General features: G+C 39.9%; 1 protein-coding gene and 1 long non-coding RNA gene across 3 annotated transcripts in view; one reads left to right on the top strand and one right to left on the bottom strand.

Moving 5' to 3' along the window:
- LOC125696555 (uncharacterized) overlaps positions 1–17,957 on the top strand; it is a 135,415-nt gene that overhangs the window by 31,928 nt on the left and 85,530 nt on the right. The window lies entirely within an intron of this gene.
- On the bottom strand, positions 11,517–14,194 carry CXCR4 (C-X-C motif chemokine receptor 4). Its single transcript, XM_048952334.1, has 2 exons — positions 14,101–14,194; positions 11,517–13,111 (listed from the first exon to the last, which is right to left on the bottom strand). Exons 1-2 carry the CDS (start codon positions 14,125–14,127, stop codon positions 12,050–12,052), a joined length of 1,089 nt encoding a protein of 362 aa, XP_048808291.1. The 5' UTR covers positions 14,128–14,194; the 3' UTR covers positions 11,517–12,049.

Genomic DNA, 17,957 nt, shown 5'->3' with positions numbered 1-17,957 from the left:
GAAATGAGCATCAAACTAGGCATTATCTGAAGATGTTTGTTAACATGCAGGATGTTCCTTAAGGCCTCTATCTTCAGTGAGAAGAGTTTTTATTCAGGAATGCTTTTAGAAAAAGCAAGAGTTCTTTTGCATGCATGTCACTATGGGCCCTACTCAGGCAAAGAATACTATTTGATGCACTTGGCACAGGTCTGTTTCTCTAGTTTCCTTGGATATGCTGCAGTACACAGCCTTATTTGGAAGAAGATTGTATCTTTTCAGGAGTGAGAATAGGCACAATTTACAACCTTACATGCTTGTCGATAAGGTACTCATTTTCTACTGCAATGCCTAACTTAAATCATCAGACCTGTGGGTGTATATTGAGGGATCTCTAGAGAAAAAACTAAGCAGTGGAGGGAAGACTGTGCACTTTCAATATAAGACCAGCTGTGGCCATTCCCTTTATCTTGAAAAAATACTGCTTTTTATATTTAACTGAGGAAAAAAACCACAATTTTATATAGGTAGCATACTCTACTGTATGAGAGTGATTTTTTTGACTGCACAGTGGAATGGCAAGCAGCTGGAGAAGCATGTTTTAGAAGGGTTCCAAGTTAAGAGTACAGGCAAGGAGATAAATAAGATTAGTTTTCTATCAATATATGATTGTGACCCAAAGTGTAATCAGTTGCATTTGTCTGTGACTGTGTGTTTGTGTGTATGACTGAGGAAGAAAAACAATATATCCTTCCAGGAGAATGTTCTTGCTGAAGGCCTTGCCTACAAAATTTACACCAACAAAATCTAGGTGGTTATACGTGTAAAATTTTTTGTAATAGCAATAGTCTCAGAAGCAGCTTAAGAGTGAAGAATCAACCTTTGGACTATGAATTATTAACTATGAAAGCCATCCACTAAAAAGTTTAGAAGTCATAAACTGTCACATTGTTAATTCAAAGGCAAAAAAGATCCCTTCAGTGTATTTAGTCCTCTGTTCATTGCATAACAAGTTATCTCTAAGGAAAAAAAAGCCTTAAAAGAATATACATACTACATTCATGTTTATCTAATTAATTTACAGAGAGATTCCTAACTCAGCAGACAGTTTTTGTATATCAAAGTCAAAGGTCTTAGCATATGTTGGCCTTCTTAAGCAGATGTTAAGCATTTGATATCTAATAAATAATTAAACAGTGGATTCAGTAAGTACACACAGACTATGCATTTGGATCATTTAATATTTGGAAAGCTACTTATTTTCACAAACAAAAATTGTTTAGATAAAGCAGACATTTTAATAAGTTAGGGTGATTTTGTTGACAAGATTCACTTTGAAGGCTCTGTCAATTTACGTTAGTTAAGTCGCTGCAAAGTCACACTGGAATATTAAATGCATTAACCACTTTTCAGTTTGTGCTTACTGACTGGTAAATTTTGAATCATTAGCTTATCGCTTTAGATGGTTTTGTTAGGATGGAATGGGATCTTTCAAATATGTTAGAGCACTGTAAGTTCTCCAGTTAGACAGTCTGCTCAGATATTTTAAATTAGAAATGAAGCCATTGCATCCTGTATATGAAGATCGCTGTCGTTAAAGACCAACAATGTAAGTGTGGCTGAAGTGTGGCTCTGTCAGAATATGATTTGATTTCTTGACCCTCTCAAGTCATAAACAATTAATTGTTTCTTTTCCATAATCCTTGTGTATTTATTGTAATGTAATGGAACAAATACAAAGCATCTGGATATAAAAGAATTATAATTAAATTACTCTTTCCAATTAGAGAAAATGATGGGCCTTTCCCTTGATTTAGAGTTGTAATAATCATTTGTAATTTGATTTAAAAGGGGCTTATGGTTGCATTCATCAAACTTGGAAACATTAGGATTGACATGACCTCATAGGTATCTAAGCAAATTACGGGCTTATAGAGGTAGGGACATATCATTAACTCTTGAGCTGGCAGCATTTTTTTTCCTACTGACCTTTGGTTGGATTAAGTCCAGTCATCAGAAAATAATTCCATTTTCAGCAGCCAAGAGTTATTAGCAGGTTTTGTTGGTTCAGGATTAAGTGTACCTCAGTGGCTGAAGAGCCTGTTAGGATCAACTGTCCTTTCACCTATGGAGTTTTGTGGAAAATGAAAGGAGAAAAACATTGCAGCTAGTTTATTTCTAGTATGCATCTTGAATTTACTAGTGTATGAATATCTGCAGCTCTTTTTCATTAATGTAGGAGAGTTCTGCAGTGGCCTAGACTCCATTTACTGACAGGTATATTTATGAGTGAGATTTCTACAAACTGGATGCTTTAAACATAAATCTTAGAAAGCTCTTGTTGAACGGTAGCAGAGTAACTGAACATCTACTGCTGTTTATGGAGAGAATCATTTCAGACTTGATAGTGCTGAATGGCAAAGCCATTCTGCCTAAGCCCCAGCAGAATAAAGCATTTCCCAGCTTGTTTCAACAGACAGTGCTCGCTCCCATAAATGCTTTTTCAAATGCATGCTTAATCATATGCAAAACATTGAACAGTAGGAGGTGCCTTCTTGCACAAGCAATGTTCTTTGTGAAGAGACTTAGGTGCAAAAGCTCAGGGTTCCCGGCAGAGTAGTCTCTCCTGGAGGGATGCATAAGCACCAGTGTATTTGATGGGTACTTTTGCCTTGTGAGTCCTCTGAGATTGTTTACCTTTGCTTAAACTGACTTGATGATTCAGTGTTTCTGTATCAAGATGATCAGGATGGATGAAGGAACAGATAATCACAGATGCTTATCTCTGGCTCTGTTGATTTCTGAACTTGGTTAATATCTCCAAACATATCACATCAGCTCAACATAACTTCAGCATTTCAATACCATGTTCAATTTCACGCAGATGTATTCCCATTCTGCTTGCAGGGTATGGCTTTACCTCATAATTTTCTCCAGCATTCATCATTTGTAAATTTAGGCAGTTCCCTTCTCTGCACAATGGCTTCTATAAATCATATTTCTAAAAGTCTTTTGCACGTATTTTGTGGGATGGACATCATGAAGTCTCAAATTGTGATAGCCTCACTTTACCACACAGAATGTGATTAAGCTTGTGTTGCCAGGAGCTGGAGAAACCGAGTCAGTTGATGATGAGCAACAGGGAATGTCTTAAAAACTGTAAAGTACAGGTATAGATTCTGTTCCTTTAGATGGAACTATTTGCCATTTTTGCTTCAGTAAATGAAATAAATTACATTGGTGTATTCTTATGCTTGTACATACTAGATCAGGGATGTCCAAACTTTGGCCTTGCCTGACTGCATTGAGTGAAGAGGAATTGTCTTGGGCTAAATATAAAATCTATGATATATTTAATGTAATAAGTTTTAAAATGTATTTAATTTTTTTGTGTTATTAATCAAAATAAGAAATGGGACAACAAGAACATGAAACTAGTGAGTTGCACATTTATGTGCTAGGCGATGTATTATTGGGAAACTGATGTCTGTATGTGATGGTGGTGTGTTAACAAGCTTTTAAGCAACGGTGGTGTTTCTGACTAAAGATTGATTCTGAGCAGGTAAAATGGAACTAATTTATTATTGAAAAACAGGTGGCAGCACTTAAAATCTTGCTTGCAGTAACTGTGCCCACTGATGATTCAATAGTAAGAAGGATAACTGACTACCTGCATCAATTTCATGTGTAAATGCTGCCTGATAGTAATTATTAACATTTTGTGAAAATGTCCCTAATCTTTTATGAGTTTCTTACTGAAACAGAGCTGAAGGTGGATTTTGAACAGGAGGGGGTAAGCCACTTGTTTCCCTTTAATGCCTTCTGTCAAAGGTTTTAAGTAAGTTTATGTAAGAGGACACATCAAGTTGGTGGCTTTTAGGGGGCCTAATGGACCTCTGGCAAGCAACTGAAAGAGTACATGTCAAGTGTGTGCTACCAGGAAGAGAATTTGTAAATGGATTAGCTTTACAAACTGGAATTATCCTAGAGATATACAAAAACCTTTGTTTTGAATTGTAGTTGTTAATGAAACTGCTGGCTGGATGAAGAGTCGCTCTTTCAAACACCTGAGTAGCAGAGTGGTTCTTAAATATCACAGGCAGAGGGTCTGGCATCTCTCATCTGTCACAGATTTTATTAGGGAGTGTCCACAAAGTGCCTAATGAATTGAATGCAATTTCTTAATACTCCCTCCACATTAGACTGTAGGAAGAAGGGGAAGTGTATAGATTCAGGGATTCATGGCTCTTGAGGTTTTTTATTCTCTGGGCAATATGGTCAGATTGGTGTACCCTACATTGAATATTCATGCAGTTGTCAGGCTCTCCCCTCATTGTACAGTGATAGGAGAACAATGCAGCTTCACATTTGACACCACGCAATCTGAGTTTGTTTAGGCTGGATTCAACATGACAAGGCTGACTGCATTTCTTCTGTGGGACTAAGTTTGAGTTGTAGTAGGGACTTAATATTTTTTTTCCTAAGGATTATTCATACCAAGAGGCAACTTGATGTGAATCAATAGGTTAATTATAAGTAAGGAGAGTCACGGCACTACACTTCAGGTAAATTCTTGGCATTTTTCTTAACAGGAAGACTTGCAGAAACACAGTTGCTCTTAAACAGGAGACCAGCACTCTGCCTTTTAAAAAGCATGTGGACATGCATCCTATTCAGAAAGTTCTGTGAGCTGTACATGAATACTTTCAGTCTGATAAGCCAAATGAGCTATAATCAAGAACATGATTAATCACACTTTATAGATTATTTACTTTAAAATCTGCTATTCAAGATGCCGTGTTTGAGGCTTGTTTCAGGGAGAAGTCCCCTGCAGGGCCACTGTCATGTAGCCAGCGGGTGACTGTGTTTTTGGTTACAGAGGAAGCAGAGTTCATGTGCCTTAAAGAAGGGCATCTCATTTTCTCCACTCTTTTTCAGCATCTTTCCCTCTACCTGAGAGCTGTTTGATGTTTATTTAACTGTTTGGCTGTTTTCTCAGAGAAGTTTTGGCAAGATAGCTAAAGCAGTCAAACAACAGCTGTTCCCAAAGGGCAGGTCCCTCTTCCTCCCAGGTGCCTAGTTCCACCCTCACTCTTGCAAATGCTCTGGCTTTTGGCTTCTTAGTGGGCCAATTTAGTTAAATATGAGAACAGAAATCTATTCACTTTATCCTGCCTGTTCATTTTCTGTGGGTGGAGGGCTTAATAAAACATACACAGTCAAAATTTCATTGCTGCTGAAATAAATATTTTTGAGAAGTCCGTTACTAATTCTCATTCTTTACTGAGCCATGTACGTGCCTGCTTACTTTTTTATCTTGGATATATTCAGCCTCTGTGTGAGTTAACTTCATTAAGATAGCATAAAAAAAAATAATAAAAAAAAAAGATTCTGTCTATTTAGTCAATTAAGTCTGTTCAAAAGGTGTGACTGATATGGTGATATGCCAGAATACATGTCCACAGGACTAAGAATTGGAGAGTATTGAAGATACAAAATGAAAGGATTAGAAGACAAAGGGAGTGAGGGAGTTTGGAAAGCTTCCCAGCAGAGCAAACTATTAGATTGCTTCAAATTCCTGTGAAACCCAGTCTTCAAGAACTGAACTGGCTTGCCAATGAGTCACATGCGCAGCAGGGGTTGAGAGAAAGAGTAAATGAGCAAAGGAAAGGGGCTGTGAGGTGTGAGAATATCCTCTTTGGCTCCACTGACAATTAGATCAGCTCAGTTGCCATCATTAGAGCCCAGGTCCATGCAGGATAGCACTGTCATAGAGAACATAGCTGTGTGAATCGCTGCTTGTGGGGTGTGGGAGAATGACAGCAAGCGAGGGGTGTGGGAGTTGGACTGACCTGGAAGGCTGTGAGAAGGAAAGCAGTCAAAAGTAAGAGTAGAGAATGGCAGGAATCATCACGACCACTCCTCTGTCAAGTCAAATATAACATGAAACCATACACTTGTACTATGATCCTTTCTTCCCTCTTATTTGTGTTAGAGACTCTACACTCTCTTATTCATAAATTCCTGTATTGAGTTCCAACAGTACATTTAACACTTGTATGATAGATGTAATTCCTGCATAAAAGAGAAGGAAAAATAGATTGTGGGTTTGCAGTGAACCCAGTTTTGGCAATACACATCTGTTGCTGTCACATTAAAACACTCCTGTTAAAAATCAGTATCATTCTCTTGGTTTCCACGTATTTTAGATGCAGAGTTGATCTAGGGAAACTGAGGTCCCTGTCTGGTCTTCTGCTTGAGCATACCAACATTTCTCTCCCTGGTGAATATCTCTAGGCTGACTTGGCAGAATAGCTGTTTTAAAGATAGCTTCAATACTAGATATTTTCCCCAAGAAAAAATAAGAGCAAATATTAGCCTGAAAAGGGGCAGTAGTGAAGAAGAGCAGTGAGCATGAAAAGGGTGAAAGGTGGAATGTTCAGTAAGACATTGAATAGCTGAGAGAGAAGATTTAAAGAAACATTTGGTTTGAAATTTTCAGGTTTATTTTGTACAGTGGCTGTTGAGGACTGTCATGCTCACCTTTGGCAAGCTGATACATTAGGAGTTTTGCCAGTGATTATTCTTACTGTCTGGCCTTATTGCAGCCTTGCAGAGCGCATCAGTTGGGAGAGTGAATTCAGGGGCAGCTGGTGTGCTTGTAGCTGCGTTGTCGTCACTGCTGACACTGACACACAGGTAAGGGGCCCCCTCAGCCCTTCTTATTCAGACCTCACATTGGGAAGATCTGCCAGATTAGAAGTGCTGAATGGGAATCAAGAAAGTAAACAAATGTGTGCTGTGTTTGCACTTTAAGAAGCTGGAGAATGAAACTAGCCTTTGAGTTCAAACTTTGCATATGATATAGAAGTAATTTATCTTTTGGCTAAAGCAAAGCAGATGTTGGAAGGGAAATGCATGTGAGAAGACTTGGAAACTGTTGTGAAGGCTGCTTTTTTAGTTTGAAGAGTTTCTTTATATTTTTTCTTACTTGTCCAGGTTATCTATACGGTTATATTTTTAAAGGAAAAGACAAGTAGAATAGAAGTTGTGAAGGCAGAAGAAACAAAAGTATCAACAGCAAGACCCCCCAAAACAAAGGGAAAAAAAGAGCAAAGAACCTTTCACAATGTATCCCTTCCAAAAAACTCATAATTTCTACTCAGCGTTGCACGTTAGCGTAGTGAGAATCTGTTCTGGTCTGAATTCCAAAATATAAGGATATTTCAAATGGGGACCTGTTTCTTTCAGGCACTACACCACTGAAGACAAATCACTATCAGGCTGTTGATAGCTGGGTATGCAAATATGCATGCCTCCAGCAAGAGAAAACTGTTTTGCTGAAAATTTATTTCTGTTACATTCACCAGAATAATTCCACCTGCTCTGTGCTGAAAGATCTAACTTCTTATAGGTCTCTGACTGCAGCTGGAATCAGAGGAACTCATAATCTTCATTTGTAGTTGATTTGGACTAGAAGGACATGCACTTTAAGAAGCATAACTCCTTAAGTAACCTGCCCTCTGAATTCAGTAGGATTTTGCCAGTAAAAACCTTGTGCCCTTTTAAGAAAGTAGTCATTTTTCTGACTATCTACTATATCTGCAATGAGTCTCTGAAGTCAGTAGTAGCTTTGCTGAAGGCTGGATCATTTGAATCAACAACTGAAAATGATGCTTATAATCTGCATTGTTAAATATACATTGATATATTCGTATAAGTATCTATAATAAAATAAGCTTATAATCAACTACCATCAAAACTTGATTTCAAAATCAAAAAGCACAGCACAAACTTCTTCTAAGTCTTGATGATACTGTGATGGTGGGAAGAGAGTAAGCAGAGTTCATGTCAAAGCGAATGGCCTTTAAACTTCATCTTGCTAAATATGAAATACTTTCAGAGAAATCAAAATAATGACAGAAGATTTCTTGGATAAAGATAAAAGAGTGTAAGAAATCTGTGCCTTCTTTATAAGAAATAATCCCAGTGCTCATGGAGTTTCAATTGACATGTGATTTATGGCTGTGAAAAAGACTCGGTATCGCTCTTTCAAAACATAAAGCGAGGGAGTGGCATCCTCTGAGCAAAAACTCTGGTGCCCTATCTGCTTAAGTGTTTCCTAAGTTTCAGCACTATGAGAATATGAGAATGCTCCATTGTTGGGGGTTTTGGAGACATGCCTGGATCGAGGAAGTACTTCCTCGTCATGCTGTTTCCTTTCCCAAACAATATAAAAAATGGCCTTTTCAGCCAAACATCTAGAGGTGGTCACTTTGTACATTGTCCAGCTAGAGCTCAACCATCATAAGATAAACCATTCATTTGTGTGAATGGCTCCATGTTATTTCTGCTACTTCCTCTTTATTTTCATGGTGATTTTGTTCTAATTTATGTACGCATAGAACTCAAATCCCTTCCATAACGATTATGTCATCTAACTAGCTAAGAAAAAACACACCCTACCTACTCACAGCCCTGCACAGTGTGTATATGTGAGCTCTGACACACTCGCACCACTCAACTTCTTGCACACTCCTCAAATGTGGGCTCCATACAATCTAATTAGGAGGAGTGAAAATACACCACTCAAATAATGGAGTAAAGCATAATTTTATCCCACCACTCTATGTAGTCTAACTCTATTTCCAAACAACATTTCAGATGAAGCAAAAGTCAGTTCATGTACGTGTTCTGTTTGTGGTTTAGACTTGCCTGATCCAAAGGATTTCTGACTAATCTTAAGCACTTACAGGGCATGCATTATAGTATTAGGTGGATATCCATGTTTTAGTCCAGGCATTCCTGTTGGCATTGCATCAACCATAGCAGACAAAATCTGAATTCTGCAGAAAGAGACTTTGTATGAATACATTATGATATCTTTGTAAATACTTCTGTTCTTTTTTTAATCACTTTGTAACTTTTTAAAGTTGCAAAAGCATTTTAATTGGTTTGCAATGAGTACTCATCTGTACTCGCATCTGTTTTCTACATCTTGAGTTGCGTACTTAAGATTAGTTGTAGTATTATTTTGTATCAATGAAGCACTGAGAATACGCATGGTGTATGTTTTAGAGAATAAGTCACTATGGTTATTTGGTATACTAGAAAGGAAAAACTGGAAAAAATACTTGGAAAGTCTCTTTGGAAACTTTGGAAAATTCTACTTGTGTGTACTTGTCCAATAAACTACACAGACCTATTCACCTTTGGAACTGAATTTAGACTTTGAGCAATACATTTATCAGAATGGCTTTTGATTCACAAAGATGTAAAAAGAGTTGAAGCCTCATCAAAAGTCGTCTTAAAGGTAATTTTGCTTTAAAAGGAAATAAATAATTTTTTACCAGCATGGTGTATTTGCTGCAGTTCAGCGCTTTCAACAAAATTTTGCTGCTATGTATTCAGAGGTAGAAGGACAGAATTGGAATCATATTTTTTTTATTGTTTCCTCATGACAACTTTGTGTAATTTGCAGTTTTTCCATAGAATTGTAGAACAGCATGGGTTGGAAGAGACCTCAAAGATCATCTTGTTCTAACCCCACATTTTAATTCTCTCAGTTAACACTACAAATATATCCATATTTATCAGCATATAAAGTCATTTAAAGGTAAGTATATGTGGGCTTTTGACCCAGCAAACTTTCTAAAGATTTCCTTCTGTCCGTAGTTGCACTAATTTTACTGAGAACAACAGTGGTTTTATAAAACCAATGTAGGTCTCATCACCACGGGGCATGAGTTATATTTAATTTCACTAATTTATTTTCTACACAAATGCTTTGTTGTTTGTATAAAATGCCCTTTCAGTAGTCTTTGGCAGTAACTCGAACTGCTGGGTTTACTCTGCCTTGCACCCTGTCCTGCTAGCTCTCCACTAGGGGTAACAGTTGGCTGACTGTGAAGTATAATGGAAAAAATCAAAGTTAATGCTAGAGGGCTTTAAGTATTTCCTCAACAAATAAGCAGCAAAGTGTTGATAGCCAGTGAGTATAAGTGCAATTAAGTCACTATGATTGATTGGGTTGGGATGGAAATCAGAATCAGTTAGAGCAACAAATTCTTCATGGAGAAATGCTCACTAAATTAAGAAAACACACAAATGAGCAACAAAAATAAACCATTTGAGAAGTTCTGTTCCTATGTCATGTTTTCCTCATTTCTCAACTCTGCAAGGGCAAATGTGGTGAAAGCGAGACCTTTTCTTTCTTGAGAACGCATCTTTTTCTGTTGTTAGTTTATGTTACGCTGAGTGAAGTTACGCATTAGAGTTGAAATGATGTGACAGCTTAGTTACTGAACAATGCGTCTGCTTGCTTTTCTTCTTCACTCACTTTTCTCTCCCTGTGCCTAGCATCAGATTAGAGTCCTGTCCTTTTCTAGTGCATGTTGGACTCCTTGTTGAGCTGTTTCAGTTCACTGAAGTGCTAGAATTTATTTTTTTCTGCCAGGTTAGTTTTGTGCTGGTTCGGCCAACTGAGTCACCTCAACACAAATCAAGTGGCTACCAGTCATTGCAAGCTTGTAGGATGCAGCCAAAACACTGCAACTTCCTGACTGAAGGGCTGGGGAGCTGAATACAGAGGGGTCTTAAATTTGTGAATATATCTAAGTTTAATCCTACAGTTTAACATATTGAGAGATGAAGTTCCTATTAGATACCCAATCTGAATGACATCACTGAAATGCCTGTGCTGCTTGTTCCATTTGACTTGTAAGCATAGTTAATGTTTTGCTTTTCAGAAACCTGTCCAACTGTCAGCTACTTAGATAAGCAACAGTTGTGTTTTCAGTTTAAGAACATACAAATGTTCTCAATACCTCTTTCTTTTAGCATATTCTTTACTTTTGAATGCACTCTGCTAACACGAAGATCTAAGTATTTCCAATAACTAATCTTAGCTATCTATCATCTGCTGGTTTGACCCTAAAAGATATCTTCAAAAAAATGTTACACATTCAGGTTTTTAAAACTTGGATGTATATGGGAGGGGATAATTTCGTGGAGAAAAGACACTTTCCACAGTGGAGATACCTAAAAAATTGATTTCTAGCTCAAAGACAATGTCAGATACTACAGTTTGGATTCAACTACTTTTGATCACTGTCAGCATATGAAACTAAGTTTAGAACAGCACAGGGCAGAAGCATAGTATTGATTTTATATGCATGGCATGAAGGTTAGTGATATGCAGTAGTCTTATTTTGACACTTCAGAGTCTATAAATCTCAGCAATTACTTGAGCAGATTGGTTTTCATTCATGGGATATTTTGCCCTCAAAAAACTCTTTGCTTGAAATGATCATTTCAGTCATTCTTAAGACACTGCTAACTGGAGTACATGTAGTCTGGTGGAAAAAAATACCCCAGAACTCAAAGCTGTCAGCTGAACAATCAGTAGATAGTGAAACTCATTTTCCCCCCATTCACTTAGGAGCTATGCAGCTTTCAAAGGGAATTTACTTTGAATTCTCAATGCACAATAAGCATTGAGAAGAACATTTAACCAGAAATAAAAATACCACTCAAAATAACTTTCTCATATATTTTTATTTACCTTGAACAACAAAAAAAAAAAATGTCCAACCATCAATTACTGATAATGGGAAAAAAACCAACAAGCCCTAACATGTAACAGAGGCAGCTTTAGTTCTAAGTGCCATTTCTACAGCAGAGATAAGCTATTGTAAACCAAACATCTAGTAAGGCAAAAATATCCAGCCAACATTTAAGAATATAACAACACTGAAACATTTACATATAAACAGAGAAATATTTTCTAATCTTTTAACAGTCAACTTGCTACAATCCAGGTGTTTAGTTCACGTATCTATACAAACACTCAAGCTTTTGTGAACTAACCACTTGTCCACAGGACCTGCCTAGACAGTTTATCAATACAAAAGTTTTATATAAATAAGTCAAGTAAACTTCACAAAGACTAAAAGAAGCAATAAAAAATTCCAACTGTAAAATAAATCTGTACATTATGGTCAGTCTTGTCTTTCTGAAATCTTGAGCATCTTTAAAGTGTCTATTTAGGAAGGGATGGCAAGGAGAAGTGTTAGCTGGAATGGAAACTTGAAGACTCTGACTCTGTAGAAACAGAAGAATGTCCCCCACGTTTGCTTTTTGAAAGAATCTTGAGGCTTGATCCTCTGCTAACAGATGTCAAGGCATTTTGTGCTGATGTTTTGAATTTGGCACCCAGGAAGGCATAAAGAATTGGATTGAGGCAGCAATGGAAGAATGCAAGGGCTTCTGTGATAGAGATCCATTTGTGCACGATTGTGTCCAAGCTGCAGCGATGTCTGATGACTCCAAGCAAGATGAACGTGTCTATGCTGATGCCAATGTAATAAGGCAGCCAGCAGGCAAAGAAGGTAAGGATGAGGATAACTGTTGTCTTCAAGGCTTTGCGCTTTTGGTGGCCTTTTGAATGCGACAGCTTAGATATGATAATACAATAGCAAGTCAGGATTATTAGACCAGGCAAGACAAGACCTACCAAGATATGCTGGAATCTGAAAGAAATCAGCCAGTTGTCATGAGGGTACATGCGGTCACAGAGATACCGACCTTCTACTTCACTCGTACTGGCAAAAATGATATCAGGCACTGTCAGAAGCACAGCTGGCAGCCAGACACCCACGTACACAATCTTCTCAGCCAACAGCTTTCGGGGTCGCTGGCTGTTGGTGGCATGGACTATTGCCAGGTAACGATCTAAACTTATGAAAGCCAAAATCAAGACACTGCTGTAGAGGTTGACTGTGTAAATGACGTGAACTGCCTTACACAGGACGTTCCCGAAGTACCAGCTTATGGCTGCATCCACAGACCAGAACGGCAAGGTGATGACAAAGAGGAGGTCAGCCACAGAAAGGTGCAGCCTGTATTTATCAGTCATGCTTCTTTGCTTCTTCTGGTAGCCCATAACAATGATAACCAATCCATTCCCGATTATTCCTGTTAGGAAGATGATGGAGTAGATAGTTGGCAAGAAGATCCGGTTGAAATCAGCGTTTTCATGCTGAAAGCATGGCTCTCCGTAGTCTCCATAGTCAGCGGAGCCAATCTCCTCCGAGCCATTGTCAGCAAACTCAATGAGTATGCCAGAGGACAGCTAAATAAATAAGAAAATAAAATTAGATGTTGGCTTTTTTTTTTTTTTTTAAAAAAAAAAAGCTCGCTATATGTAAAGAGTCCCAACAACAGCATCCACCATCACCAACAGGCAAACTTTCTGAAACCCAGACAGAAAAATGCTATTTATACGCAATTTCTATTTCACTGGCTACTTTATACACAGCAAAAACCAGACGAGGAAGAACTTCCTTTGTGTTTCTCTGAGGACGTGTAACTGAGGACAGGAGAAAAGAATGATGACGCCTACTTTCAGAAATACCCCCGTGCTTCAGGAGATTTCAGCGCTCTAATGGGATGCGTGCTACAAATGCACAAAGCCAGATGTGTGACACGCACAGACTTAGAAGAATTACACTCGTCATTCTGCAGCTCCGAAGTTCCTTCTCATTAAGGGGATGGGGTCACGGAGAAACAGAGAGGATGCCCTCGGCTGATGTAATGAAGGATGAATAGCAAGGATTCCCCCCGAGAAGCGACTGACAGCTCGGCGCCGGGACGAGAGCCGAGGAGCGGCAGCCCGAGGGCAACGGGCATCTCACCGCCGCCCTTTGTTCCCGCCCAGAGGCCAGGGAGCCGCAGCGGCGGTAGAAAGGGGAAGCGAAATTCTGGTGAGGGCACGAAAGCGCATCAGGAAACCACCAACGGTTCGAAGCGCCGCGTTGAAAAGCGATGCAGGCGGGCGAGTGCCACCTGGCTACGCACTACCCCTCGTGTTCTGCGAGTTCAGCCTCACGCCCCGCACGCCGCGAAGCCCTGACCCGACACGTCCGGGGCGCCCCGCAGGTTACGGGGGCGGCTGCGGACCCCGCCGCTCCGTGGGACGCATCGACCCCCGGCCTCCCGCCCGGCCCGGACAGAGCGGCGGCGGCACGCGGCTCCGAACCCCCGACGCGACTCCGTTTGCAAACAGCGCGCACGGGCCGGCGCGGCTGGAGGGCGAGCTCCCCGCTTCTCCTCCGCACTTACATCCAAGCCGTCCATGCTGCTGTCCATACTCCGAGCCACCCAGTAGGTCCAGACCGTCCGAACCCGACGAGCGCAGCTGCACCGAGCGCACAGCCCCGCTCCCGCCCCGGCTCTTTATAGTCCCCGCCACCCCCGCCCCGGGGCAGCCCCGCCCGGCTCCGCCCCGCCGGGTGGCACCGCGGGACCGGCTCCGGCCGCGCCTCGGGCGCGCTTTGTCTGCGGCGCCGGGCACGGCGGCCCCCGCCTCGGGGCGTCCCGCGGGAGGCACCCGGAGCCGCTGCCCGGGGGGAGCCGCTGGGCCGGGGGTCGTGAGAGAGGGGGAGGAGATGTGCTGCACGCCTTTAGACGCGTAGGCGGCGTGGAGCTGTTTCTCGTCCCCGCTGAAGTGTGTGGGGAGAGGCGAGGAGCAAGTTCTTGCCGGGGGGTTCTGCAATCCTTTCGCGGGCTGCAGGTTGTTCTGAACTCGTCCACCATCTGGAGTTTGGCATCCGGAGCTGCAGATGCTTCGGCAGTGTGTGCTGGATAATATGGTGGGTCATTGTCCCAAAAGCTCTTTGCATTACAGAATCACAGAATGGCCAGGGTTGGAAGGGACCCACAAGGAACTGGTAGAAAACAGGAAGCAAATAAAACGCCAAAATAACGGTGCTGCCAACTTCATTTAAACTTATGGATATGCATCTCTAATGTCTTCTGATCAAAAAACACCGAGTTCTTTATTTACCTGCTAATATCAGAACGCTGCTCATCTTTCTCCTTAATCTCAAGGCTGGGCAATTACTTTTTTAAAAGTGGAGGATGCTGAGAATCTTTCATAATGGTCTCTTTCCAAAGCTGGATAGTCTACAAAATGAGAGAAAAACCTTAAATTGTGCAGATAGAATAAAAATCGCATTCATAACATACGTTTGCAAGGAAAAACTAACTCTAATATAAAGGACAGTAGAAGACAATAATGAATTCCCTTCACAGATATCTCTTGGGTCTCAGTGCTGTTGTAACTCATGCAAGTAAACTAATTTTCAGAAAAGATTTTGCTGGTTTTAGTTGGAGGAGTTTTCTTTCTTCCCATGATTTCACAACTCCCATCATTCCGAGTAATTGTATTGGGAATAATTGATTCACTTATGTGGATTTACACTTTATAGTTGGAATTTGGATTGAAGAGAAGAAGGGACAGGAGCATTCCTAACGTAATGGCATAAGCTCACATTACTCTTGCGGTCTCAAGGGATGAATGAAGTGAAAGTTTGTCAAAAGTTTTATTCGTAAAGGCTCCTATTGCCAGTTTACATGCTCTGATTTGACTACAGGCTTTAGATATAAGGATTATTTGTGGGTATTTGGCAAGTTACTCTCCTATCAGTCCCCTTACAGCTCTCCAACTTTTTATGTACTCTCTTGCTTGTGATTGATCAGTAACACTGATTATCATTCTTTTTGTTAAAAATACAGCATGCAAAGTATGACCCATAATGTCATTAAGTACTTTAACTACAGCATAATTTGATAGTCATTCATATTTTGCTAGAAACTCTGCAGTATCACATGTACGTTGCTTTAAAGGCAAATGCTTATTAATGATAACACAGAACTTTCCTCAGAAAATTCAATATAGTCTACTTTGAGTTTATGTCTGGAAAATGTTAAAAGGGGCACCGTGCCAGAGCACTAAAAGTATCTTCTACTGAGTCCACATTTTACAATATTAAACTTAGCCATGCTTAATGATATTTCTACTCTTCTGAAATCCTGTGGAGAAAAAAAAAGGAGGGACAAAATTAAAATTGTTGTATTTGTTCCTTATTGTCTATAGAACCCATGACATGTTCACTACTTTCCAGGCATACAAATCTGAAAATACTTGTCTCAAGAAATCTGCAGCCCGAGGTTAGATGACCAGGCAGATAAATGGGCAGTAAAACGAGATGGGGATTTTTTTATATAAGGCTGGGTGGGATCAGTTCTGCGTAATCATCTTTCACTTTTCATTTGTGGAGGATACACAGCTGATGGCATCAGGAATTGCAGTGCAGTTTTCAGCAAAGGGATGCTTTTTGACAGCCTTGCCACTTGCTGAACCTGGAAACACGAACCTTTTTTCAGAAGTTATCATTTTGAACAGGTTCTTAAAAAATAGGTTAGGACATGGAGCTGCAAGCGGGGGAGAATAGACCCTGCTTCCCAGAAATTCACGTCTGGTGTCAGATGTATTGTTATGGAGAAGGTATTCTCACCTCGGGAGGCTACAAAAGACTTAACGATGCTCCTGTGTCTATGCTGGGTGGGACATAATAATATGCCTCTGTGCAGGTGACTCGTGGTCAACAGTTGCAGATAAGCAAACGCAACAAAAATAGTGCATAATCTCTAGAACAATTTGAGAAGTTTGAGGACTGGTTGGCTAATTACTGGGGTGGATAACCCAGAGTGTGAGGTATGGATGCACAGAACTGTAGGGTGTAGTTAACAGTATATGTAGGCAAGTGTTACATTCACACCATGGTTTTGCTGTACAGATTGGCCCATATCAGAAAAGGATATTACCTGACAATTGATCTAATAGGGTAGGGGACTGTGACCCAGACTTTTATCTGAATTCATAGATAAGAAGAAATTCAGAAGTGTGGAATAACCGAGTTCCATGGCTTAGCACTGAAGCACAGTAGTGCTGAGTAGTGGTAGATTTGGGGATTGATGAGATGTCACTGAAACGTGTTTGGATGAAGGTCCTCTGAAGCTAGCATTCACACTGCTATTTTTGTTATCTACAAAGCCTTTTGTTTCTCCTATCTGTTCAGATAGGAGAAAACTTCCTTTGTTGCGCAAAAGACCAGTGGGGGCAAGTTAATGATTTCCAAAGTGATAAGAGAAGGGGATTGTTTCTGCAGAGCATGTAATTTGGATAGCTAGCTACAAATCTTCTTAAGATGCAGTTAACAAATAGCAATTTTCAAGCTTGTTTTGCATTACATGTTTTTCTGGTTGCAGAATTACTGTGAAAATCAGACACTTCTAATCCATGTAATATGTATTTTTGTTTTGGAAAATGTGCCCTCTGAGGTACAAAAATCTGACATGTTCTTACACTATTAAGGCAGCTGAACAATTTCCCAAGTTGTGAATCATTAACCTACTTTTTGTCTTCTAGAAAGAAACAGAAGTGTTGCTCTTGTAAGAGCAAAAATGTTTGTAGTAAGTCTTTCCGGTGGGAAAAATACTCTCTACATCCCTACATCCAGTATCCATAGAAGCAGAAAAATGAATTGCAGGACTTACTTAATTTTAAGGCCTTCCAACTGTCTTTAGCAAAGCAAACTTCCAGCTACTAAAAGTTTGATGGCACCATTGTCTTTTGGTGACACCTAACACAAGGGAGATTGGCTCTCTGATTTATGTAACAGATGAATGCCACCATAGTGTAATAATTACAGTGATGTATTAATAAACTGTTCTTTTCAAGATTAATGGAGTTACACTTTCAAAACACACAGATGACAGTGTCTTAAAAATACTAAACCAGAAACAGGGCAGAAATAACTGTGCTGTGTAGTAAGGAGTGATTGATTTTCACTGCACATGTCACTGCCTGTACCAGAAGGCTTCTGAAAGCATATCTTTTGAATGAATAGCAGAAAACATGCTGAGGATTCACAAGGTACTAGCTTTGATTAGTGGGTTGTTCTGGTCTAAAAATACTCCAGAGATCTGATATTGTGAGCTTGCTGGCCACTAAATGAAAAATGCTTTGCTTGTAATACTCAGGTGTTTCTTACCATATACCAGATTGACTTTGTGACAAATGGGTCTTCAAGTGGCCTGAAGTTGTATACATACAGAGGAAAAGGATATCCACT

Source organism: Lagopus muta, chromosome 8 (assembly GCF_023343835.1).
Source record: "Lagopus muta isolate bLagMut1 chromosome 8, bLagMut1 primary, whole genome shotgun sequence".
In the NCBI taxonomy this organism is placed as follows: Eukaryota; Metazoa; Chordata; class Aves; order Galliformes; family Phasianidae; genus Lagopus; species Lagopus muta.
The sequence above is the reverse complement of the archived record's forward strand: the minus strand, read 5'-3'. Positions and strand labels throughout refer to the sequence as shown.

Excerpts from the sequence above, each read along its gene's own strand:
- CXCR4 (XM_048952334.1), bottom strand. The coding sequence starts at position 14,127 with ATGGACAGCAGCATGGACGGCTTGGAT. Across the intron at positions 13,112-14,100 it reads GCAGCATGGACGGCTTGGAT|CTGTCCTCTGGCATACTCAT; the intron begins GTAAGTGCGGAG and ends TTATTTATTTAG.